The 26549-nt window shown below is 44.0% G+C and overlaps 1 protein-coding gene across 1 annotated transcript; it reads right to left on the reverse strand.

The window, feature by feature from the left end:
- Positions 1–11: 11 nt before the first annotated feature.
- PPID (peptidylprolyl isomerase D) lies at positions 12–25834 on the reverse strand. The gene is made up of 10 exons (XM_084626126.1): positions 24757–25834; positions 21261–21401; positions 19438–19544; positions 15747–15935; positions 13669–13791; positions 12008–12114; positions 8325–8466; positions 1648–1734; positions 1529–1571; positions 12–214 (listed from the first exon to the last, which is right to left on the reverse strand). The coding sequence occupies exons 1-10, from the start codon at positions 24821–24823 to the stop codon at positions 126–128; spliced, it is 1095 nt and encodes a 364-aa protein (XP_084482252.1). The 5' UTR covers positions 24824–25834; the 3' UTR covers positions 12–125.
- Between the last annotated feature and the right edge of the window lie 715 nt (positions 25835–26549).

A 26549-nucleotide genomic window follows, 5' to 3' on the forward strand; every position in this document is an offset into this window, starting at 1 on the left:
GCGGTATAGGACAGATAACAGAAGTAACACTTGCCTCTACGGTGTCTTGTCTCATATAGTAGGAGTGCTTACAATAGTGTATGGGTCAGTCATTCAGTGCCTAAACTTTAACAGGAAACCTTCACTTAAGCAAACATTTTAGCATAAGCTGCTTTTTCCTTTTCCTTTTGGGCCTTTATCTTCTGTTTCACCTTGAGTGCTTCAGTTTGGATAGCTGTTTAAAAAAAAACAAACAAACACACAACATGGCTTTCCACCTCCTATAGTTGTCCCACAGCACTATATCAATCACCCATTTTTATTTTATGCTTTACATAAGCTAAACTGTGTCTGCCTGGATTCTAGTCATAGGGAGTAGTTATCAAGCTGGGTACTAGTGAAAAATCCTCAACTGTTTTTTCCATTCAATTGCAAAATAGGATAAATAGGCTCAGAGAAATGGATGTAGGAAACAGTAGTAAGCCTGAATTCCTGATCCAAAGAGTAACATTCAGTTAAGCAGCAGAGAATGGAATCAAACCAGAAAGCAACTTCAGATTTTTTAGGATAAAGGATGCACAAACCCCACTTAGTTCTTGCTGAAGTAGAACTCCCTGACCCAAGGAGATGCATGCCTCTTCCTCTATAACAAGAGAGGTAGAAGACACTTCTCCACACACACACGAGTGGAAGATTGACAGCTATCAGCAGCAGACTGTGTGAAAGAGTTACTTCAGCACTAATTCTATGTCCTCATATTTTGTCAATGTCTAGGAAGTAGGGACCTCACAAAATGAAAAATTCTGAGTCTTAGTTCATCTCTTGCAGAACTAACATAATACTATGTAAAAGCCTGTTAGGGCGTGGCTACCCTTGCAAGTTACAGCGCACTAGCTCACAGGCAAGGCACATAGAGCGCTGCTGGTACTCCACCTCGGCAAGTGGAATAATGTATGCTGCACTGCAGCACCAGTGTGAAAGAGGTGTTATGTTACTGTGCTCTGACCTCCGGAAATGTCCCATAATCCCTTTACATCAAGTGGCCACTCTTCTCATTGTTTTGAACTTGCTGATATGCCCTTTCAAACATGGAGGGATTGGCTTTCTAACAGCTGGCTACTTATCTGCTCCAGGACAAAGGAACCATTACTGAGAGATGCTGCTTGCTTTGAGTGAGAGAGAGAGAGAGAGGTCAGCTGCTGTCTGAACTTACAAGAGAGCATGTCAGCATGCTGTCATTTCCCACCCCCAACCCACTCATTCTCCCTCCACATACACACTGCACCTCATGCCCCACATTTGAAAAGCGTGTGGCAGCCACTTGCACACTGAGATAGTGATGACAATGCGCTGCTCTTTGTGGCATTGCAAGAACCACTAATGTGGCCACGCCAGTGTGCTTCCAGCTGAGAGTGCGAACACTCAGCAGTGTTTTCCCTGCTGCGGTCTCCGAAGGCTGGTTTAACTCCCAGTGCTCTACAACTGCAAGTGTAGCCATGCCCTAAAAGAGAATATATGCCACATTGCTAAAATTCACTTGACAGTTTACCTTTATCTTCAGGTGTTATCTCTTGAGCCTTCTTAAGATCAGCCTTCAATAAAAAATACAAAAAAATAAGTAGATGCTTTATTGATCCTTTAAAAAACAACAGCAACAAAAATAGTTACCAGTGCCTGATCAAAATCTCTTATTCCCTGCCAGCCTTGAGCCCGTCTGTAAAGTGCTTTGGTGTTTGCTGGATCTATTGCAAGTGCCTGCAAAATGAATAAAAGTGGTTTAGTATTCATCAGTGTACTCTAAAGCAGTGGTTCTCAAAGCTAGTCCACTGCTTGTTGAGGGAAAGCCCCAGAGCGCTGGACCGGTTTGTTTATCTGCTGCGTCTGCAGGTTCAGCCGATAGCGGCTCCCACTAGCCACGGTATGCTGTTCCAGGCCCATGGGGGCTGTGGGAAGCGGCACAGGCCAAGGGACATGATGGCCACCCTTCCTGCAGCCCCCATTGGCCTGGAGCAGCAATCAACTGAACCTGCGGATGCGGCTGGTAAACAAACCAGTCCAGCGCGCCAGGGGCTCTCCCTCAACAAGCGGTGGACCGGCTTTGAGAACCACTGCTCTAAAGCCTTCCGCTAATATGAAGAGCGCCAAAACACACACAATTAGCCAATGGGCAAGATCCCCTGGGAGAATAACATGAGGGGGAAAGGAGTCCATGAGAGCTTGCTGTATTTTAAAGAATCCTTATTGAGGTTACAGGGACAAACCATCCCAATGTGTAGAAAGAATAATAAATATGGCAGGCGACCAGCTTGGCTTAACAGTGAAATCCTTGCTGATCTTAAATACAAAAAAGAAGCGGAAGATTGGACAAATGACTAGGGATGAGTGTAAAAATATTGCTCGGGCATGAAGGAGTGAAATCAGGAAGGCCAAATCACACCTCGAGTTGCAGCTAGCAAGGGATGTTAAGAGTAACAAGAAGGGTTTCTTCAGGTATGTTAGCAACAAGAAGAAAGTCAAGGAAAGTGTGGGCCCCTTACTGAATGAGGGAGGCAACCTAGTGACAGAGGATGTGGAAAAAGCTACATGTCTTTGTCTTCATGAACAAGGTCAGCTCCCAGACTACTGCACTGGGCAGCACAGCATGGGGAGGAGGTGACCAGCCCTCTGTGGAGAAAGAAGTGGTTTGGGACTATTTAGAAAAGTTGGAGGAGCACAAGTCCATGGGGCCGGATGTGTTGCATCCGAGAGTGCTAAAGGAGTTGGCGGATGTGATTTCAGAGATAATGGCCAGTGGCTCTGCAAACTCATGGCGATCAGGGGAAGTCCCGGACAACTGGAAAAAGGCTAATGTAGTGCCCATCTTTAAAAAAGGGAAGGAGGAGGATCCTGGGAACTACAGGCCAGTCAGCCTCACCTCAGTCCCTGGAAAAATCATGGAGCAGGTCCTCAAGGAATCAATTCTGAAGCACTTAGAGGAGAGGAAAGTGATCACGAACAGTCAGCATGGATTCACCAAGGGGAAGTCATGCCTGACTAATCTAATTGCCTTCTATGATGAGATAACTGGTTTTGTGGATGAAGGGAAAGCAGTGGACGTGGTGTTCCTTGACTTTAGTAAAGCTTCTGACACTGTCTCCTACAATATTCTTGCCAGCAAGTTAAAGAAGTACAGGCTGGATGAATGGACTATAAGGTGGATAGAAAGCTGGCTAGATTGTCAGGCTCAACGGGTAGTGATCAATGGCTGCATGTCTAGTTGGCAGCCAGTATTAAGTGGAGTGCCCCAAGGGTCGGTCCTGGGGCCGGTTTTGTTCAATATCTTCATAAATGATCTGGAGGATGGTGTGGATTGCACCCTCAGCAAGTTTGCAGATGACACTAAACTGGGAAAAAGAAAAGGAGTACTTGTGGCACCTTAGAGACTAACCAATTTATTAGAGCATAAGCTTTTGTGAGCTACAGCTCACTTCATCAGATGCATATCGTGGAAACTGCAGCAGACTTTATATATACACAGAGAATATGAAACAATACCTCCTCCCACCCCACTGTCCTGCTGGTAATAGCTTATCTAAAGTGATCATCAGGTGGGCCATTTCCAGCACAAATCCAGGTTCTCTCACCCTCCACCCCCCCACACAAATTCACTCTCCTGCTGGTGATAGCCCATCCAAAGTGACAACGCTTTACACAATGTGCATGACAATCAACTTGGGCTATTTCCTGCACAAATCCCCCCCCCCAGATGTTCTGGTTTAACTTGGATTTAAACTTGAAGAGTGGTCAGTTTGGATGAGCTATTACCAGCAGGAGAGTGAGTTTGTGTGTGTATGGGGGTAGGGGGGATGTGAGAGAACCTGGATTTGTGCAGGAAATAGCCCAAGTTGATTGTCATGCACATTGTGTAAAATCAACTTGGGCTATTTCCTGCACAAATCCAGGTTCTCTCACATCCCCCCCTACCCCCATACACACACAAACTCACTCTCCTGCTGGTAATAGCTCATCCAAACTGACCACTCTTCAAGTTTAAATCCAAGTTAAACCAGAACATCTGGGGGGGGGGATTTGTGCAGGAAATAGCCCAACTTGATTGTCATGCACATTGTGTAAAGCGTTGTCACTTTGGATGGGCTATCACCAGCAGGAGAGTGAATTTGTGTGGGGGGGTGGAGGGTGAGAAAACCTGGATTTGTGCTGGAAATGGCCCACCTGATGATCACTTTAGATAAGCTATTACCAGCAGGACAGTGGGGTGGGAGGAGGTATTGTTTCATATTCTCTGTGTATATATAAAGTCTGCTGCAGTTTCCACGATATGCATCTGATGAAGTGAGCTGTAGCTCACGAAAGCTTATGCTCTAATAAATTGGTTAGTCTCTAAGGTGCCACAAGTACTCCTTTTCTTTTTGCGAATACAGACTAACACGGCTGTTACTCTGAAACCTGTCACTAAACTGGGAGGAGAGGTAGATACGCTGGAGGGTAGGGATAGGATACAGAGGGACCTAGACAAATTGGAGGATTGGGCCAAAAGAAATCTTATGAGGTTCAACAAGGACAAGTGCAGAATCCTGCACTTAGGATGGAAGAATCCAGTGCACCGCTACAGACTAGGGACCGAATGGCTCGGCAGCAGTTCTGCAGAAAAGGACCTAGGGGTTACAGTGGATGAGAAGCTGGATATGAGTCAACAGTGTGCCCTTGTTGCCGAGAAGGGCAATGGCATTTTGGGATGTATAAGTAGGGGCATTGCCAGCAGATTGAGGGATGTGATCGTTCCCCTCTATTCGACACTGGTGAGGCCTTATCTGGAGTATTGTGTCCAGATTTGGGCCCCACACTACAAGAAGGATGCAGAAAAATTGGAAAGAGTCCAGCGGAGGGCAACAAAAATGATTAGGGGACTGGAACACATGACTTATGAGGAGAGGCTGAGGGAACTGGGGATGTTTAGTCTACGGAAGAGAAGAATGAGGGGGGATTTGATAGTTGCTTTCAACTACCTGAAAGGGGGTTGGTTCCAAAGAGGGTGGATCTAGACTGTTCTCAGTGGTAGCAGATGACAGAACAAGGAGTAATGGTCTCAAGTTGCAGTGGGGGAGATTTCAGTTGGATATTAGGAAAAACTTTTTCACTGGGAGGGTGGTGAAGCATTGGAATGCGTTACCTAGGGAGGTGATGGAATCTCCTTCCTTCGAAGTTTTTAAGGTCAGGCTTGACAAAGCCCTGGCTGGGATGATTTAATTGGGGATTGGTCCTGCTTTGAGCAGGGGGTTGGACTAGATGACCTCCTGAGGTCCCTTCCAACCCTGATATTCTATGAACCCATCTATTTTAAGGGTAAGCTGCCTGAAAACAAATCAACTTTTAAATGAAAGCACAATCAATCAATAGAGTGCAGTATTACTATCCAGGGTTTATCTAGCATGGGGGTGGGCAAACTTTTTGGCTCAAGGGCCACATCGAGGTTGCAAAACTGTATTGACGGCTGGGTAGGGGAGGCTGTGCCTCCCCAAACAGCCTGGCCCCTGACTGCTCCAACCCCATCCACACCCCCACCCCTTGACAGGACCCCTGACCCCTATCCAATCCCCCCTGCTCCCTGACCGTGCCCCCCACTCCATCCAGCTGCTCCCTGTCTACCTCCCCAGGATCCCCTGCCCGTTATCCAACCCCCGCCCCCTTACCATGCTGCTGAGAGCAGCCAGAGCCAGCCACGTTGCCTGGCAGGAGCAGTGGGCCAGAGCACTGGCAGCACAATGAGGTGAGGCTGCGGGGGAGGGGAGACAGCAGGGCAGGGGCTGGGGCTAGGCTCCCCAGCCAGGAGCTCAAGGGCTGGGCAGGACGTCCTGCAGGCCAGATGTAGCCCGCAGTTTGCCTACCTCTGATCTAGCATGTTGTTGAGTATTAATAGTGCTAATTTCCTGTCTACAGAAATGAGCCCATAAGCAGGTGCAGCTTCTCCTTCTATCCCCAACAGATTCAGGGATGGTGGGATAAAGGATAGATTTGTATGATTACTGCAAATCATCTAACCACTTAAATACTCAATGAATCCATTATTTAATGACAAAAAGGACCATTAAACCATCCAGTCTGATCTCCTGAATAATTCAGGCCACTAAATTCCACCCAGTTACCCCTGCAGTGAGTCTAATTACTTGATTGGCTAGAAAGGTATACAGTTTTTATTTTTAAGACATCAAAGGATGGAGAATCCACCAATTCCCTTGGTAGTTTGTTCTAATGGTTAATCATCTTCTATTAATAATTTGGACCTTATTTCTCATTTGTATTTGTCTGGTTTAATCTTTCAGCTTTTCTCAGCTAGATTAAAGTACTCACTTTAGTACTCATTATTTTCTCCCCCGCAAGCTACTTGTACACTGATCAAATCACCTCTCAATCATTTTGATAAACAAAACTCACATCCTCAAATCATTCTCGTGTCTCTTTTCTGCACCCCCTCCAATTTTTCAGTGTTTTTTAAAAATGTGGACTGCAGAACTGAGTGAAATATTCCAGTATCATTCTCACCAATGCCACATATGAAAGTAAAACCCCTTTTTACTCCGACTGCTCCTGTTTGTACCATCGAAGGATCACATTAGTTCTTTTTGCCACTGCATCATACCAGGAGCTCAGTGCTGCATTGTTTGTTCCCTGTAACACCTAAAATCTGTTCCAGAGTCTCTTTCCAGGATACAGCCCCTCATTCTTTATTTCTTGATGTATAGTTTTTCATTTGGCAATATTAAATTTTTAATGGGGATAGCTTACAAGCAATCCAAATTGCTCTGTAGGACTACCCTGTCCTCATCATTTACCATTTTGCTAATCTGTCTCATCTGCAAATTTTAATCAGCAACAATTTTATATTAACTTCCAGATCATTGATGGAAATATTGACTAGCATCAGGCTTGGCACCGAGCCATATGGAATCCCACTAGAAACTCCCTCCTTTGATGATGATTCCCTATTGACAGCTACTTTGAGATGTGTTAGCTCGACAGTTTAGTCTGTTTAATGTTTGCTTTGATTTTTAAATTGCTAATTCTTAAACCAGAATGTCATGTGGTATTAAGTCAAATGCCTTACAAAAGTTTATTACATTTATGTAGTTACATTTATCAACCAAATTTGTAATCTCAAAGCATGAAATCAGATTTGTTTGACAAGAAAATCATACTGACTGGCATTAATTCTACTTCTATCCTTTAAATTTATTATCAATTGAATCGTTTATCAGCTCTTCTATTCTTTTGTGCAGGACTGATGTCAGACAAGCTGGCTTACAGTTACCTGGCTCATCCTGTTTGCCTGTTTTAAATTTTGGCATTCTTCCAATCTTCTGGAATTTCCCTGGCAATCCAAGATTTATCAAGTGACCAGCTGACCAGAGATTGCCTCAGCTGACTCTTTCAGCTTGAGTGCAAGTTATCTGGGCCTGCTGATTTCAAAGTGTTTATCTGCAGTAATGTTAGAGAAAAGGTGGGTGAGGAAATATCTTTTATTGGACCAATAAAAATAACCTACTAAAATTTGTCTAACACCCTCAATTATTAATGGTCTGGAAAATACCTCATCTTTATGTGAGGAGTACATCATTCTGCTTTTTTCTCCATATATGTAACAGTTACTGAACACTTCTGCCTTTTTTCATCATCATCATCATCATCAATTTGAGCTCCAAATAGTTATGGGCTTATAACTGTTGCTAGGTGTTCCTTTGTTCCTAAAACTTAACTCCTATTTGGCCTTAGCCTTTGAATTCCTCTGTTCTCTCTTGTCTAATGTCTGCACTTCGCTTCCAGTTTACATCAGTTTGCTATTTTCCCCGTTTTCAATTGGTTATATTGCCTTTTCATTTCTAATTGCTGCCTTCCCTTTACCATTTAGCCAAAGTTATCCATTCATTACAATTAACCTGTTAAAATAAAACTAGAAATCTGATTCAAAGAGTGAGGGTAAAGCTTGCTGAATGCTACACATTTATAAAAAGGTTCCTTGTTTCTGAAAGATAATGTAATCTATTGTTCTATACAAAGTAAGAGTGCTCCCAGAAAATGCACAGCTTGCATTTAGCTCCAATAAATAATAACTTGTATTCTGAAATATTACTGATTGACTCCACTACTATTTTTTCTGAACAAGTAAACAGCCTGCCAAAAATGAGTTAATTTGTATATTAAAAGTGGTTTGCACTAAAGCCTTGCCTATCTTCCTTTAATTTATTATAGGAAAATGAGCCTCGCCAAACCTGATTTTGAAAAAAGGCTTTTAGTCTTGTCTTTATTTTCCAAATCACTTTCTACTAATCAAAAGATGAAATTTAGCTTACCTCACAACAACTTTCAATAGCTCCCTGCCAGTCTGACACCTTCAGTTTACAAGCAGCAATATTTAAAAGGCAGATCAAGGCAGTAGGATTAAACTTTGCTGTATTTGATTCCTCCACTATGGCTTTAGAAGCTTCCACATACCTGCACAAAACAAATTTACAAATTGTATGTATTAGTGTATATACTGTAACTTGCAACATTAACTTTTTTCTGCCCTTTGCTATCTTGCTGAAAGTATATGCAAGAACTACCAGTCACATGAACTCTTATCCACCTTAGTTTACTATTTCTAAACATCCATGCCCATTATATGGTTATATAAAAGAATTAAACTGAACTTATGCGTCCTACAATTGGCTGTACAAAAAAAAAAACACACCACAATTTTAAATAATCATCTTTTACACAACATTGCCCCTTCCTCCTCTCCAAGTATTTGGCTACACTACCTGAATTATTTTAACTCGTTGTACTTGAAACTGTACAGGTAAACAATATAAGCTGCAGAGTTTGCAAAATGCAGTCATTTACCTTCAACAAACAAGACTGCCATAAGAAAATTAGTGGAGAGAAAAGAGGAGGGGTATAATTCCCATTTCCTTGTGATGCTAGTGTCATAGTTTTGAAGAAACTGCACCTGCATCTCTCCCACCCAGCTCTGTAGTCCACTCCAGGAATTCCCAGCCAAGTCTGAGGTCTCCAGCCAGCACCAGTCCCTGGGCAGGAACCCTTGTTTCACTCTCTTCTGACTGGGGTTTTAAGGCTGCACAGCTCCCTGAGATATCACAGTACAGGGCAAGCAAGCCAGTCTACCTAAAGGCTATTTCTTTCTCTCCACTGGCTCCGCACATTGTATTTGCCAGCAGTTACAAGTTACCACATGTTTCTTTTGAAGCAAGCACATTTATTCTTAAGGTGAAAGCATTACAGAGAAGACAAAAAGTGAAAATGCCTATGTGCATGCTAAAAGCTTACCAGAGGTCACCCATCAGTCTTATGGGGCCTTAGCGAGTCAAAGTCCTTCCAACCCTTCTGCAAGGGTTGTGGGGCCTCCCTTGGACAGATGATCCTGTCCGTTTGCTGGATCAGAAAGAAGGCCATGCATCAGTTTAAACACAGCCTTTTTATGCCAAAAGCCCTGTCTTCCAAGACTGGAAACCCAGATTGAATCAAAATATGCAAACCTCCAAAGGATGTAGTACCTCTCTGGAGGTGATTACAACTTGAGTGATTCTCCTTAATGACCCCCACTGTTTTAGTTCCTGAAGAGCTGTGGCAGCCTTCTTCTTGGAGTAAAATGCAATCATAAATACAAACCCTGGCCCACAGTGATACAGGAGCCTAATACAATATGTTTCCCCTCAAGATACTGCATGCAGTTGCAACGCTTGTCATAGCCAGTTCAAGGCTCGGTTTTTGAACTTCAAAGTCAGGACTCAACTACATCAGTGACTTCATCTCTATGCACGAACCACAAAGATAGTTGAGATCTTCTGAGATAATGCAGTTGACAAAGGCAAGGTGGAAGCATAATCAGATGACGTAAGGAGATCAGCCTGGCAATAAAATAATCCTACAGAAGAAATCTGACTACTCCACCATTCATCTATTTCTAAGACACACATTCTAAGACCTTCCTCTTTGGAACAGTGTTTCCATCATCACAAGATTTACTTTTTAATAAACAAAACAAAACATGATTTCACATATGTTCAATTCAGTCAGAGCTTCCTGTAATCAAAGAACAGAAGAGAGCAGAGATCACTGAAATTCATTAGGGACTTAGCTAAGCAGATCCAGTTTAGTTGTGAAATGTTTGAATACTGCAGCAATGGATGCTATACAAAACACTAAAAAAACCCAGCATGCTGGAGATGGGGAAGGAAATTAATTCTGCAGTTGAATGCTCTGCCCCAAATTGATGTGTCAATAAAAAAGGTTTTAGAACAACCTGATAAACAGGAATAAGTCACCTGGAAGAGATGGTATTCCCTGAAGAGTTATGAAGGAACTCAAACATGAATATGCAGAACTACTAACTATACTATGTCAACTATCTTGAAATCAGCCTCTGTACCAGATGACTGGAAGGTAGTAGCTCATGTAACACCACTTTTTAAAAAGGGCTGCAGAGGCAATCCCGGTAATTACAGGTTGATGAGCCTAAATTCAGTAGCAGATAAATTGGTAGAAACGATAGTAAAGAACAGAATTATCAGACACACAAACATGGTTTGTTGGGAAAGAGTCAACATGGCTTTTGTAAAGGGAAATCATGCCTCAATCTATTAGAATTCTTAGAGGGAGTCAACAAGCATGGATAAGGTTGATCCAGTCAATACAGTGTTCTTGCTTTTCAGAAAGCCTTTGACAATGTCCGGCACCAAAGGCTCTTAAGGAAATTAAGAAGCCATGGGATAAGAGGGACAATGTTCTCATGGATCAGTAACTGGCTGAAAGAGAGGAAACAAATGGTAGGAATATGTGGTCAGTTTTCACAATGGAGAGGTGAACAGTGGGGCTCCCCAAAGGATCTGTACCGGAACCTGTTCTGTTCAACATGTTCATTAATGATCTGGAAAAGAGGAGTGAACAAAGTGGCAAAAGTGTAAGGATGATACAAAATTATTCAACATAGTTAAGTCCAAAGTAGAGTGCAAGGAGCTAGAGAGATCTCACAAAACTGGGTGACTGGGCAACAAAATGGCAGATGAAATTCAACTCTGATAAATGCAAAAAATAATCCCAACTATTCATATACATTGGGTTCTAAATTAGCTGTTACCACTGAAGAAAGAGATGTTGGAGTCACTCTGGATAGTTCTCTGAAAACTTCCACTCAATACACAGCCACAGTCAAAAAGGCTAACAGTATATTAAGAAGTAATAGGGAAAGGATAGAAAATAAGACAGTAAATATCACAATGCCACCATATAAATGCATGATGCTCCCACACCATGAATGCTGTGTCCAGTCCTGGTCATCCCATCTCAAAACAAAAAAAATAGTGGAACTGACAAGGTTCAGGGAAGAACAACAAAGATGATCAAGGGTATGGAACGGCTATGGAGGGTATGAAACAGTGGGTATGGAGACCAAAAAAGATAAGGACTGTTCACCTTACAAGAGAGACAACTAAAGGAGATAAGAGAAGTCTATAAAATCATGGAAAGTATGAATAGGGAAGTGTTATTTACCCTTTCTTACAATACAAAAATGTGTGTCACCCAATGAAATTAATAGGCTGCAGCTTTAATAAAAACGAGGAATTTCACACAACGCACGATTAAATTGTGGAACTCATTATCATGGGATGTTGTGATGCCTAAAAGCATAACTGGATTAAAAAAAGAACTGGATACATTCACGGAGGATAGGCCCATCAATGGCTATTAGCCAAAACGATCAGGGATACAACTGTATGCTCGGGACAACCGTAAACCTCTGACTACCAAGAAGCCGGGAGTAGACGCCAGGGGTAGATCGCTCCATAATTGTCCTGTTCTGGTATACTCCCACCAAAGCTTTGGTAGGGATCACTGTGACAAGATATACCACGGTCTGACCCAGTATGGAAGCTCTTATGTTCTTATGCCAACCGTTAAGCCCCCTGTCAATATTCAAATCTAGGGACATTTAATTAGAATGCCTCACCTTGGTTTCTGCAGCAGGAACTCTTACCTTAAGCCTTTAGTGTACTTTTTAGTTGCCATTGCCCAGTTCTGTGTTTTGAAGAAAGTATTTCCTATATTCTTTATATCTTCTGCTATGGAAACAATCTTGTCAATCTATTGAGAAGAAGAGAAAAAATCCTATACAATGTAAGTATTAAATTATCAAAAAGAAAAGGAGTACTTGTGGCACCTTAGAGACTAACCAATTTATTTGAGCATGAGCTTTCGATGAAGTGAGCTGTAGCTCACGAAAGCTCATGCTCAAATAAATTGGTTAGTCTCTAAGGTGCCACAAGTACTCCTTTTCTTTTTGCGAATACAGACTAACACGGCTGTTACTCTGAAACCCGTATTAAATTATGTAATTTATACCAAGTTAAAACAAGTCTTTGGACTGCTTAATATTTAACAGTAGGATCCCAAGTCAATTCTCTTTCAAAGATTGCCAGAATGCACCAAACAACACAAATTTTGAAATTAAACTATATTCAAACAACTGTTATAATATTCTATTATATGAGCAACACATTCTCCTTGATCAATGGTATGAAACTCCCATTGAGTTGTACACGAGGATAAGACCATAAGAATGACCATTCTGGGTCAGGATATTGGTCCGGATAGACCATTGGTCTGTCGTCTGACAGTGGCCAGTGCCAGATGCTTCAGAGGGAATGAACAGAACAGGGCTATTATTGAGTGATCCATCTCTTGTCGGCTAGTCCCAGCTTCTGGCAGTTAGGGCTTTAGGGACACCCAGAGCATGGGATTGCGTCCCAGACCATCTTGTCTAATAGCCATTAGTGGACCTATCCTCTAGGATCAGGGGGACTGACTTCAAGAGAACAAAACATAACAGCAATAGAGAACATGCGATCACTAATCTAATTGTTTCCCCCTAAATGCAGTTACATGAATGAACATTCATTCCTCCTTAATCCAGGATCAGGTAAACAGAAGCTTTGGCTGTACCCATAAAAAAATCAGAGATTTGTTAGTGATGTAGGTATATAACCAAGAACTTCTCATTCCCGAGAGTATTTTGTCTTTTATTTCCCACAGTTCAAGGCACAGATACTTGATCTGCATCGGCCTTCCAACTAACAATCAACTACTAACACACTTCTGTCTTTCCCTCAAACCACTTCTAGATCCATAAAGTAAGGCTGATGGTTAACTGCCTGCCAAATACGATGGTAGTGTTGTCTGTCTACACAGGGCATGCCTAGAAATTGCTTTGTGGGTGAAAAATGTGGTAATGAGATGATTTTCTAACTATGGAAAGGAACTAAATAAAAATCTCCAGAGGATGATATTAATACTATGAAATCCTATATAAATTATGCCTCTGGAAACTTGTCACTACAGCACCACAATGAAGAACTGAGTAGCAGATGTAAAGGAAGAACAGAAAAAAACCCTTCTAAGTGGAAGGTTTTGTTTTTAGCCTTACGTGCACTGGAAAAAATAAATCATAGTTAGCATTAACAAGAGCAGCTAAAAGAAGTATCACAAAATTCCTCATTATTACCTCTAACCTACCCTAACAGACTTCTTAAAAATAAACTCAAGTCTGGTGAACCTGACAACAACCACCATATATCTCAGGTTATGTAAATGTCATCATTGCACAGGAAAAATAATTATCTTCAAAGAAAAACGACTTACATCTTTTAAATCTACATCTGAATCTTCAGGGAAATCTGGGTGAGTATCACCAGAGCCATCCACTGGGGAGATCCCCCAGTTATCGCCTTCCTTCAGCTCTCCACATTCTGCAATAATGCACAACTGTAAAAAAACAGGAGGCGTACAATATGCAATGTTGCTATTCACTAATCGGAAAGCTTTAGTTCTTTTGTATTGCCAAAAGATCGGTGAAAGTGTCTTCCTGTCACTCCCAAACTACAGATTTCAGAAGCCTACTTCAGCTGCTTCTAACTATCCTTATGAAACTTCATTTTCAGCTTTACTGCAAGGTAAACTCATCAAGTTCAACCACTGGAGGGAGTATAGGGCTATTTACCCCATAGTAAAACTAAATTGCCTAATTTTCACTGTGTTTTTACCTCAGGATAGCTCATGCATGTTAGATACTGAGGTAGAAAAACCCACTTATTATAGCAGTGAAGAAGACAAGGCCATATGTGGAAGGGTGACACACACATTAATTCACTACCGCTTCCTGTTGCTGCTCTGTTTCTTGGAAGCATCAACCAAAGCTTAGACCACTTAGCTTGTAAAAATCTAGCAGGATCACACCACAAGAAGCCATTACACTAGGAATGACTGAATTGCTCATCTTTGCTACCACACATGAAAGGAAAAGCATGTGTGTTTTTAGGTTTTATAGCGTGGTAGCAAAATGAAGCAAAATACATGCTTTCCTTTCCAACAACAAGGGTAATTTTTCAGATATTATGGAGGAGATGTTGATGATGAAAAATAATTGGTCATATTTTATGTTTGACAAAGAGCCATTAATCTTCTAACATAGCCATGTTAAATGTACTAATTAAACTGTTTGCTCAATACTGTTAGACCAGAAGTGGGCAAACTATGGCTCGTGGGCCTGTCCTTCCCGGCCCCTGAGCTCCTGGCCCGAGAGGCTAGTCCCTAGCCCCTCCCCCATGGTTCCCCCTTCCCCGCAGCCTCAGCTTAGTGCACCGCAGGCGCAATGCTCTGGGCGGCAGGGCCGCGAGCTCCTGGGACAGTGCAGCTGCAGAGCCGCAGCCTGACCGGTGCTCTGTGCTGTGCAGCACGGCTGCCTGTCCTGGTGCAGCCACGCAGGCAGCCATCGGTGCTCCAGGCAGCGCGGTAAGGGGTCAGGCGGGAGTTGGATAGAGAGGAGGGGAGTTCAGGGGGTGGTCAGGGACCAGCTTGTGGATAAGGGTCAGGGCAGTCAGGGGTCCCAGGAAAGCAGTCAGGACGGAGAGGGGGGGGTTGGATGGGGCGGTGGGGGGCAGTTTGGGGCAGGGATCCCCAGGGGACCATCAGAGAATAGGGTGGGTTGGATGGGGCAGGAGTCCCAAGGGGCTGGGCCATGCCTGGCTGTTTAGGGAGGCACAGCCTCCCCTAACCAGCCCGCCATACAATTTCAGAAACACAATACAGCCCTCAGGCCAAAAAGTTTGCCTGCTCCTGTGTTAGACCTGTGCTAGACACCCCCCGTACCTGTCCTCTAAGCACAGGATGGGAACCAAGAACTCCAGTTCTACCCAGCTCTAACACTAACTCCTTTTGCAACCTTTGGCAAGTCACAACTTCATTTATACAGGTTTCAGTTTCTCATACCTTCAATGTGCAGAGACATTACATTCCTCCCTCATTTCCAAAGGCGGTGTGAAAATTGATTAGTAATAACTAGTTAACATTTGTAGGAGTTTTACACATGTAGAGTATCAAGAATAATTAACTACAAAATATTTTTTCCCCTTTCCCAGTTTTTAATACTTTCTTTGATCTAAATATTTTATTTAGAATTAGTAAACGGCTTTACCAATCCTGTGACTTTTAGCCTGGAAGTCATTTTCACAATGGAAGACAAAAACTAATCTGAAAATGTTATATGTTCTGCGAGACAAAGCTCAGAAAAACTTTTTCTAGTTTTGCTCTAACAAAAGCAAACCAATTTTGAATCATACTGAAAAACAGAACTAAAATTAATTCTCACAGAATACTAAAACAGTTCTCACAGAAGGCACCATATAATGGAACAAGTGTCCTCCTAGATGTCCTGATCTTACCTTTGCAGGTTTTTCTCCATTCACGTCAACATTTTCTAGTATTTTAGCAACACCCATTCCTTTGATCACTTGGCCAAACACCACATGTTTCCCATCCAGGTGAGGGGTTGGCACTGTTGTGATAAAGAACTGAGAGCCATTTGTATTGGGTCCTGCATTTGCCATGCTCAGCAGCCCTGCCCGATCATGCTGTACGAGAAAATGCCATCAAAGCAAATATAAGTAAGATATGATTATTCTACAAGGTTACAGTGATATACTACCAGGACATCCAGTGTACCCCAAATAAGCCCACATTGACAACCTGCAAGGGGCCTGAGGACCACACATAATTTGCAACTGGCTTCATCTTCCCTGACATCAGAGGACAGTTGTCTTTATTGTATTTCCCATAGTTGGTGGCAAGCAAGCTTAGTGACTTGACACTACCCAATCAGTTAACAAGAAATGTTGCATTGGCTGTTTAATTGCATCAGTCAGTTCCATACTGTCTAAACACCAAAACTTGAGAAATCAGTTGAGGGGTGCCTGATGTGATCTCCTGACATTAAAACCAGCTCTCTGTGTCCCATTTAAAAAAACAAGATACAGTAACTGACTCAGTAATAATGCAATTAATAGGAAATTGTTAAATACTTTCTGAAACCCTATCCATCAAACACTTGTGCATTACTTATTTTACATGAGTAGTCTCATTAACCTTAATGCACCTATTCACGTGAACTGAGTTACTTCCATGCTGTTTGCAAGACTGAGGCCTTATAATTTAAAACTTATTGCTGTATAATCACACACTTTTCCCCTACAATTCTTTTGACTCCTTGTAAGTAAGCACATGGATTATTTTGCTTCACCATCCAGATTTTTTCTCTTTAATACTTTTTTCTAAATCACAGCCAAAAAGTTTCATGTTTTTTGGAAATATAGGCTTTGCTCAAGTCTTCTGCATAAGTCTTTGCGACATAGGCTTTACTCAAGTCTTCTACAAAAGAATGGATGCTTACCCTACAGAAGCCGTGCTTCTTCAAGAAGTCATAGTTGCTCTGGATCTCACAGTAGGTGCATGTGCACTTCATGTATGTCAGATTGATTTTTATACCACTGTCTTGCAAAGTTATACATGTGACCTGTGGCTCCTTGTGCTCCAGTATGAGGACAAAAAGGGTTGGACATCCGCAACCCTCCCTCAAGTTCCTCACACTTCAAAGCCCATGGTAGATGAGGACTCTGGAAAGCACGTCATGGGATCCACACTGGCCTCAAAAGAACATCCTCAAAGAATCACAGTTACTGTAGTGTAAGTACCATTTCTTTCTTCTTGGAGTATGTGTTAATATGGGTCCAACAGTAGGTGGCCGGCAAGCAGTATCCCTTCAGGATGGTGGAAATTAGGAGTTTCAGCTGCCTCAGTAGAATACTGACTGTCCTCCTGAACTTGGCAACTGACCTAGTAGCTAAGTTTGAAGCACAGTGTTTGACAAAGGTCCATGTTGCTGCTTTGTAGATCTCTGATACTGGCAAACTTCTGAAACAGGCAGAAGATGTCACTTGAGTTCTGATGGAGTGAGTTTGTATGTTTGGTGGGAGAGGTACAACAGTTGACTGGTAATACAAAGAAATGCACCGAGTAATCCATTTTAATATCTTGTGATGAAATGGCTTGACCTTTGGAACACCTCTTACCAGAAACATACCAGGAGGGGGATGTCTGAATGCTTTGGTCCTGTCAGTGAAAAAAGCAGAGTCCTGGACACATCTAGTATGTGCAATTCTTTTCAACTGGTGCCAAATGTGCTTTCAGGAAGAAGACAAGTAGCTTGATAGAATTGGTTCAGATGGAAATTCTGACATCACCTTAAGGATGAATTTCAGATGAGGTTTTAGCACCACCTTGTCCCTATGGAATGTTATACAGGGAGATTCAGCCTGAAGCGCCAGTCACTTTGCTGGCTCAAGTGATAGCGACTAGGAAGATCATCTTCAGAGTGAGGTAACATAGGGAGAATACTGACAGATGCTCAAATGCATCCTCTGTTTGGTGGGGAATTGCATAGTAGCCCTTTAAGGAACTGATACCATGGGGTGAGAGAAGACAGAGCAGAATTTGCTCCAGCAGGTGACAAGCTGAAATCACTAAGGTGGATTTTAAAGGAGTTGAGAGAGACTGGCTTATCTGAGGTGCAGTAAGTATCATGGATCTCTGGTATCAAGACTGGGGTTGAGCTGCCCATATTGAGAAACTCTTCTATTTGGCAGTGCTGAGTCAACCAGCCGCAGTCCAATAAAGTTATTGGTGCCAATGTCGATGGCCCTAATGCCAATGTGGTTGGCACAGTTTTTGACTGTTTTCTTTCCTGTCGCTGCTTGATGCTGTGGAGTAGTGTCTACTCAATGGAGCACTCGCTGAAGATGAACCTTCCCATTCTTTGGAACTGTGGTAGGCTCCACGGTGGCATTTATCAATTGTTCGAGTAGGTGCAGTTACAGCTGTACATCCCTCAACTTGCAAGTCCTTGAGGAGAAAAATTAGCATGGCACATATTTATTGGGGATGCGACTTTCCCCTCAACAGAACAGTCATTTACTGTGTCCTTCGACCAGTAAGGTAAGTCTGTCACAGGCCAGGAAGGGTTTCAGCTGGATGATTTGGAATCCACCAGACCAGTAGGTTCAGGGTGCCTAGCCCTGCTGTATGGGGAGGTGTAGATGGGGTCTCTTCTTCTCTTTTTCTTCACCAAAAAGTTTGAAAAGGAACGAGTTTGAAGCTTAGGAGTAGTGGGGCAGACACTTGCTGACTTCCATCTCTTTGTCACAGGTAGTAAGAAGGAGTTGAGTGAGGGTCATGGTCATGCTACCCTTTATGTTCTTGCACAGGAGCATGAGAAGACACTGGGTGTAAGCATGGCCCCCCATGGAAACTTCTATTTAAAAAAATCCCATCTTGCATGCATGAGCTGCAGGTGCACCTATAATGGAATCCACACCCACAGACACTTAAAGTTTTCTTTACAGCAAGACTTTCCAACTAACGCAAACTTAGGAGTGCAAAAACATGAATATAAAATAGTCTTTATTAATGTTTCTTTTCCTGTTATGGAAGATATTTGCATGGAAGTAAATACTTTCTCTCAACCTGCCTAAATTTTGCTTCTGCTGGATTCTGCAAAGACGACATTAATCCAGTATTTACGGAAAAATGGAAAAGATGTGATGCAACAGATTCCTCCTTCTGAATTTACAAGATTAAATGCGAGAAATCCCTTGTTTTAAAATCACAAATATATGATGACAAAACCCATAGGATTTATTTAATTCAAAACCACTGTATATGAAATTTTGCTCCAGAAATAAAGTTCCTCTAATATTCAATGCAATAATTTTATTATGGAATATTTCCTCTCCTTCAGCCAAGGTACACACTGCACAATTTAATTATGTCATTTTGTTCATGATTTTTAAAATTATGAAGAGAATTTAAAGTGCTGCTGCCCTTGTTTTGTAGGAGTGATAGTCTTTCCCCTAAAACGGAAATATTTTACAGGTAAAGCTCCTACAACTTTCTTCACCTCCTCATAGACCGACATCATCATCATGGATCATAATACGTGTACTAAGATTCCACTGGAGTAATAAGAACCAAACCACCCTAATTTCAAAACCTGATTCCATTTAGCATTTTTAACTACTTTACCTTATAATGAAAGTTTTCATCTTCGAATTTTTCTCCATATATACTTTCTCCACCTGTGCCATTTTGATTTGAGAAGTCTCCACCCTGGATCATGAATTTCTTAATAACTATTAAGTAGAAAATGAGTCATAAGAGATGGTGTCAAAGCAGGAAGAATGTTAAGCAGGATTACATTCAAGGGTGAAGACCAACCCCACTTCATCAACATGAGCCTTAATTCCTTTCTTATATGAGCAAGAATCCCCTGAACACTTCCATAGTTACAACCAGAAATTCACAACTTCTTGTGGCTTAATATAGAAAAAGCAAAATGGCTAACAATCAATCAAATTTCTCACTAGGCACATAATTGTGCAATACCAGAAATAAGCCATATATCCTTAGTATATAGCATGGTTTGATGATAACTTGCATCTACATCCTACATATTTTTACAATTATTTTACGCAAGAGAAGGACGGGCAACAGAAGTGTAATTTTGAGAGTACTGTAGAGAGGGAATCATGATCAGCAAAACAGTCAGGCGAGTCAGTTATACCCAAACAAAAGTGAACAAGATTTCTTAGTTATCAGATTCCCTCGAATTATCCATTTTCAGCTTTTTGAACAACACTTGATTCTCACACCTCAACAGGAAAACCATTTAACCTATTTATCACTCTCAATAAAATAGTTCATTAAATGAATCATTTATATCTGCAAATGTCAAACAGCATCACCTAAGTGAAAGTACAAGGGTCAGGGTGTCAGAAGGCCTAGTTTCTATTCCAGATTGTCACGGATAGCGTGACTTTGAGTGAGCTATTTTACTTCCCTGAGTCTCAATTTCTCCATCTGTAACATGAGTAAAGAATTATTATCCCATTTTCATAAAGCACTTTGAGATTCTTGGATGACAGTTAAAAAATAAAATTAATAACTTCAAAAATCTTATGTCCCAGAGTATAATAATTGTTTTAGAGCAATGTATTTTCCAAAGCTTTAATAGTCTAGTTCCTCAACATATGAAGAAAAGTCCACAATTACAACAGAGCAAGCTGGGATAAAAAAAATTTTTTTTCACATCAACTAATGATTTCTTATTTATTATAATGCAGTTTCATATTAGGAAGCCTACAGCATTGACTGTGGGATGTTCTAGAAAAGCATAACATGTACACACAAAACCCACAAAAAGTCCACAAATAAAAATCCTTCCTAATATCCTCCACTACCAGCTGTTGTGGAGAAAAACACGAGTAAGCAGCAGCAAAGAAAATCCCTTGCTCACACTGGGTCGTACCCAAAGCCCAATGAAGTCAGTGGAAAGACTCCCACAGCTGTACGACTGCCATTGGAGCAAGCCTACGACCAGCTATTGATGCACTCTCTACAAAAACATGGTCAAGGTAGACAGAAGATAAAATAAAGAGGGATAAATAATGCATTTCTACTATTCTCGAATCCATTACTTTTCTGAACTGAAAACTCTTATATTAAACCAAAATAGCTAATGAGTTCATTTTAGAAATACCATATGTTATGCTAAATCACTTTTAATATTTCTACGTAGCTTGGCTCTGCGTTTTCTTTTTTTCCTTTCTAAATCACTAACTCAAAAGGATTTAAATATTGAAAGTCCAAGAAAACTCTCCCTGAGTTCCATGAAAGCCATATCAGCCCATAACTTAAGTATTGATCACTGTTAGAAATCCACACACACCCCTACCCGCCCAATATTGAAATCAAACTGGTTTTAAAATACTTGAAGTCAACTGTTAATATTATGCAACTTAAACAGAAAATGGGAAAACAACAACAAAATAAAGATGATTCAAACTTACTTCTATGGAAAGGGCATCCTTTATAATGAAGAGGCTTTCCAGTTGTAGGCCCTATCCCTTTTTCTCCTGTACATAGTGCACGAAAATTTTCAGCAGTTTTGGGCACAACATCTGCAAACAATTCTAAGACAATTCGACCAACTGGAATATGAGAGAGAAAGAGTGCACACACATTTCAGTCCAATCCTGAAAAACAAGTGGAGGAGCCCAGCATCTCAAGACAAACATGTTTATATAGCAGATCTGTAAGTGTGGAAGAGGAGTGGAGAGCAGGGGGGGAATTAATGATTGAATTAACAGTATTTAAGCCATTGTTAAACTAATCTAATCCTTAAAATATACAATTTTCCATATCCCTCCTACTGCTACCATGGATAGAGCTAGTGAATTACAGCTACAATGTTTGTTATCATAGATTGGGGTGGGCAAACTATGCCCTGCGGCATTGCCACCCCTATGGCGCCGCGGGCCTCGCACCATTCCCAGAAGCAGCCAGCACCATGTCCCTGTGGCCCCAAGGCGCGGGGAGAAGGAGAGGGCTCCGTGCACTGCCCTCGCTTCCAGGTACTGCCCCCCGCAGCTCCCACTGGCTGGGAATGGGGAACCGTGGCCAATGGGAGCTTCGGGGGAGGTACCCACAGGCAAGGACTGCGCACTAAGGGGCCATAGGGACATGGTGCCGGCTGCTTCTGGGAGCGGCGCAGGGCCAGGGCAGGCAGGGAGCCTGCCCTGGCACCAGTGCACGCCATTGCCACCCCGGAGCCACTCCAGGTAAGCAGCGCTGGACTGGAGCCCAAGCCCCTCCTGCACCTGGCACCACAACTCCCTGCCCTGAGCCCCCTGCTGCACCCCTCATCCCTCCTGTACCCCAACTCCCTGCCCTGAGCCCCCTGCTGCACCCCTCATCCCTCCTGTACCCCAACTCCCTGCCCTGAGCCCCCTGCCGCAACCTGCACCACTTCTGCACCCCAACCCCCTGCCTGAGCCCCCTCATACCTTCTGCAATCCTCCTCTGCCCCAACCCCTTGCCCCGAGCCCCTTTCTGCACACCACACCCCCCCCCACACCCCTCACTCACTCCAACCCCCTGCCCTGCATGCAATTTCTCCACCCAGATGTGGCCCTCGGGCCAAAAAGTTTGCCCACTCCTGCCATAGATACAGTCAGTGAAAAACTGGCACCATGAACTGGTTAAGGGGGAGACCATGACAGATGTGTCTAAAAACTATTAGAAAACAATCCACACGTATATACGACTCAAATTCTGCCCTTGGACATGCTCACAGGACTCACATAGACTTAAAAGTGCACCAGATTTGTGCAGCACGTATTCTTGTTAGAACATGTTGGGAAAATAGAGTTTTGCTTCCATGGAAAATTTCAACTGCTTTTTCTTTTTTATTGTCATTTTCCATGGAAGATAACTACTTTTGCTGAAATATCAAAACAAAAATATTTTGGCTGAAAACCAGGGTGGCCATGCAGGGTTGGTTTTCAGCCACTCTGGAAGATATAAGCAAGGACAGAAACCATCTTTGTGTCCATCGTTAGATAGACACATGGGAGCAGAGCTCTTGGAAGCTGGGAAAGAGGTCCTTCAACCAAGGTGGGCACTGAAGTCTCTAGAATCTCACTATAGATGAGGTACCTGCTTGAACAAAGCCTGTACCTTGCTAAATTATGGTTTAGACTTTTAGATGTGTGTTTTCACTTTTATTTGTTTATAACCATTTCCAACTTTTATTCTTGAACTCACTTAAAAGCCTATCTTCTTTTGTTAATAAACATGTTTTACTATTGATCTAAACCAACGGCAAGGTGTTTAAATGACAGTAAACGTTAATGCCAGTGAATATGGCAAGCTGGTGGGATTTGTCTCTTTAAAGGAGCAAACAGATCATTATATTCCTCTCAATGCTGCACAGCACAGGGGCTTGGGAAAGTTCAGGACGTGAGGGATCACATCAGCCAAGTCTGGTACAGAGAAGAGCAGTCTGAGATCATGGCTGGCAAGCTGCTGGATTCAATGTGTCTCACTCAGAGCTGTACAGAACGTAAGTGCTGGCTGGCTGGCTGCCTGTGTGGCCCAGGCTTGGTCTACACTAAAGAGTTAGGTCAGGGGTGGCCAACCTGAGCCTGAGAAGGAGCCAGAATTTACCAATGTACATTGCCAAAGAGCCACAGTAATATGTCAGCAGCCCCCCATCACCTCCTCCAACCGCACTCCCAGCGCCTCCCGCCACCAGCGGCCCCGCTGATCAGCTGTTTCGTGGCCTGTAAGCGGGTGGGGGAGGAGGAGCAAGGAAAGGGCAGGCTCAGAGGAGGGGGCAGGAAGAGGTGGAGTGGGAGCAGGGCCTGTGGCAGAACCAGGGGTTGAGCAGTGAGCACCCCCCGGCACATTGGAAAGTTGGCGCCTGTCGCTCCAGCCCCCGAGTCGGTGCCTATACAAGCAGATACATATTAACTTCTGAAGAGCCCCATGTGGCTCTGGACCCACAGGTTGGCCACCCCAAGTTAGGCTGACATAACGCAGCTTATGCTGGCCTATGTCAAGTGTCTACACTGCAGGCTTGCTCCCACCAATGCAAGTGCCCTACTACACCAAGACCTCCACAAGAGGCTTATGTTGGTACACTGTAGTTAGGGTGACACAGTATGTGTGTCATTTATGCATTCCTTACACTGGCTGCCTTGTCCATTTCGGGGAGCCCTGAAACTGACAAGAAAGCAGGCTCCTGGCTCCCCAGCTGGGCTGCTGCTGGGTCTCAGCGCTAAGCCGCGCGCCCCTCCACTCCCAGCTGGGCGCGGGAAGGTGAGAAGCCCGCACGGGCGGGGGGCAGCTGGGCTCCCCTCTTCAGTCACTGGAAGCGCTCCTGGTGAGGCTGCGCACCAAGGCCAGAAGAAGGGAGGGTACCATGGCCATCCGCCACCACCACAATAATTACTGCGGCGGCTGTAAGTCAACCTGCCTTCCTTAAGCCTGTAGCCAGGTAGGGCGCCACACGCAGCCGAACATTTTGAGACCCTCGGGGCTGTCCCCGGAGCACGCCGGCCGCGACCGGGGGCTGGGCTGGGCTGGGCTGGCAGCGCTCAGGCCCTGCACAGTGACAGCCACAAACCCCTTCTCGGAGGCGAGGGGGCTGCCCTACAGGAGCCCCCAGCAAGCTCGCGGGACCAGCCCCCCTCCGCTCCCCGCCCGACGCGCTACAGGCACAAAGCAGCTTGGGGGCGGGGGCGGCACAAGGGCCGCCGGGGTGCCCGGGCCAGGCGCGGAGGGACCGCGGCCGCTGCCCCTTCCCGTCTACCCCGCCCTCCGGGGGAGGGGGCTGGCGAGCCGCAGCCCCGGGGGCGCTGCCGCGGGGCTGCCCGCCGACAACCCTCCGCCCCCGCGGCCGCCCAGCTGCCTTCCCCGGGGTCTGGCGCCCGTTCTCCAGGGCAACCTGCCGCCGCCCTCTCGCGCCCTCCCTGCCCGGGAACCTTCCATGTCCTCACGCACCTCGTTCGCCTCCGGCGTCCACATCGAAGAAGACCCTGGGGTTGGCGACCGGGGACGGGGGCGCCATGCTCCAGCTACCGGCGGCTCCGCTGGTCGCTCCTCCCCGCCCGGCCACGTGCACTGACTTGGCTTCCGTTTCGCCGGGATCGGGAGAATAGCGGCGGCCGCTGGGCTCGGGCTCGGGCTCGGGCTCGGGCCCGCCCCCTGCTGCTGCCTGTGAGCCTCTCCTGGGCTAGTCGGCGCAGAGAACCGTGCAGCCAGAGGGGCCCATGTGACCGCACACGAGCCTTCCCTGTCCGATGCACCGAGGGTGCAGGCGAGTAGCGTCCGTCTATCTTGGCAGCGGCTGCTCCTAGCCCCCTATTTTAGGGGCGGCGTGGGGGTAACCTCATGACGGGACACACCAAACGTTGCACTGGGTGCCCTGTGTCCTTCGTTTCTCACGCTTGCTTAAGTCTGACTAACTGGGGGAGACGTGGGGACCCCGTCCCGTGTAGATGCGCTTCTCGTCCTCTGCTGATAGAGGATTTTGCTTTTTGTGCGTTGGCTCACTGAATCATTGAGATTTCCTGCCAGTCACATTGGCCCACAGCCTCGAAGATATTTAGGCTTTTTGGATCTGGGCCCTTGTGCCAGTTTGAGGAGACCACCAGTCCCTGATTTCTCTGCCAGCATGGGGCAATTGACACCTTGATGCCCCCAGGTCACAAAGTAATCTAGTGTAAAGACATGCACTCCTAACAATATTAATATCCTGCATGGACACAGAGATGCTGCTGAAACTGTGTCACATCTAAAAGGCCAGGAGGGGATTTCTACACAAAAAATCCAAACAAGAACCAAATGTAAGCATGCACATGACAAGCAAATGGTTGGGGGTATCTCACAATTCATGGCTAAATTTCCCTCCTCCTCTTCTGGAAGCAGGACTGGAGTTGGAGACAACTTTTTAGCCCTTGATCCTTTCTCCAGTTTTGGGCAGCTTGGTGGACTTTAAATTGTAAGACTGCAAATTTCTAGTAAACAATATACTAGGAAACCTTTGGGTGGTTGTATGTTGAAGTATTTAACTTTATATTGGGTTTAATTTTTTTTACTGTTTCCAAATTAAAATTAACTAGATACAATGTCTTTTGCTGCACCCTTTGACAGTCTCTTGTGAAGTCTGCACAGTAACAATGCTTTGTAGTTCTGAGCCCCCCAAAAATCAACCCTAACATCAAAATGCTTGAGGGGAAAGTCATTTTTGTTATCTTATTATTTATTACCAGTTTTAAAATCCTGGGGCATGGCTTGGGGAACATTTTTCAATATAAAACAAGATGGAAGTGATACTGATTGGGAAAGAACTTTGAGGACCTGGTGTACAAATTTTCTTCTTAATACAGGGTAGACATTGATGTTCTAGTGAAACCCCTTAAATGCAGAGCACATTGTAATGGCTGGACAGATAGCTATAGATCAGCATTCACACTTCACCAGGTCCTTAGAGCACTTTCCCCACTAATTAGTATCACCTCTATGTTGTCTGGTTTGAGCTGCATCAAGCTGACTCTCATCCATCTCTTAATATGTGCCAGCCAGACACTAATAGAGTGTGGGGACAGTAGTTCCAAGATCAAAAGATAAAACGAAGTAGAGCGGTCTGTCACTGGTGTACTAATGACACAGGGTCATGATAATTTTGAGTGCCTTTATTATAAATGTTGAACAGAAGAGTATTGAGCTCCACAAGGACCATACAGCTGGAAGAAAGAACAGTCATCCTTCACCATTTGGGAACAATTGGAAAG

The sequence above is a fragment of the Lepidochelys olivacea genome (assembly GCF_965140295.1).
Source record: "Lepidochelys olivacea isolate rLepOli2 genome assembly, chromosome: 4".
Lineage (NCBI taxonomy): Eukaryota > Metazoa > Chordata > Testudines > Cheloniidae > Lepidochelys > Lepidochelys olivacea.

Excerpts from the sequence above, each read along its gene's own strand:
- PPID (XM_084626126.1), bottom strand. The coding sequence starts at position 24,823 with ATGGCGCCCCCGTCCCCGGTCGCCAACCCCAGGGTCTTCTTCGATGTG. Across the intron at positions 21,402-24,756 it reads GGACGCCGGAGGCGAACGAG|TTGGTCGAATTGTCTTAGAA; the intron begins GTGCGTGAGGAC and ends CTCATATTCCAG. Across the intron at positions 13,792-15,746 it reads ATGGAGAAAAACCTGCAAAG|TTGTGCATTATTGCAGAATG; the intron begins GTAAGATCAGGA and ends GTTTTTTTACAG.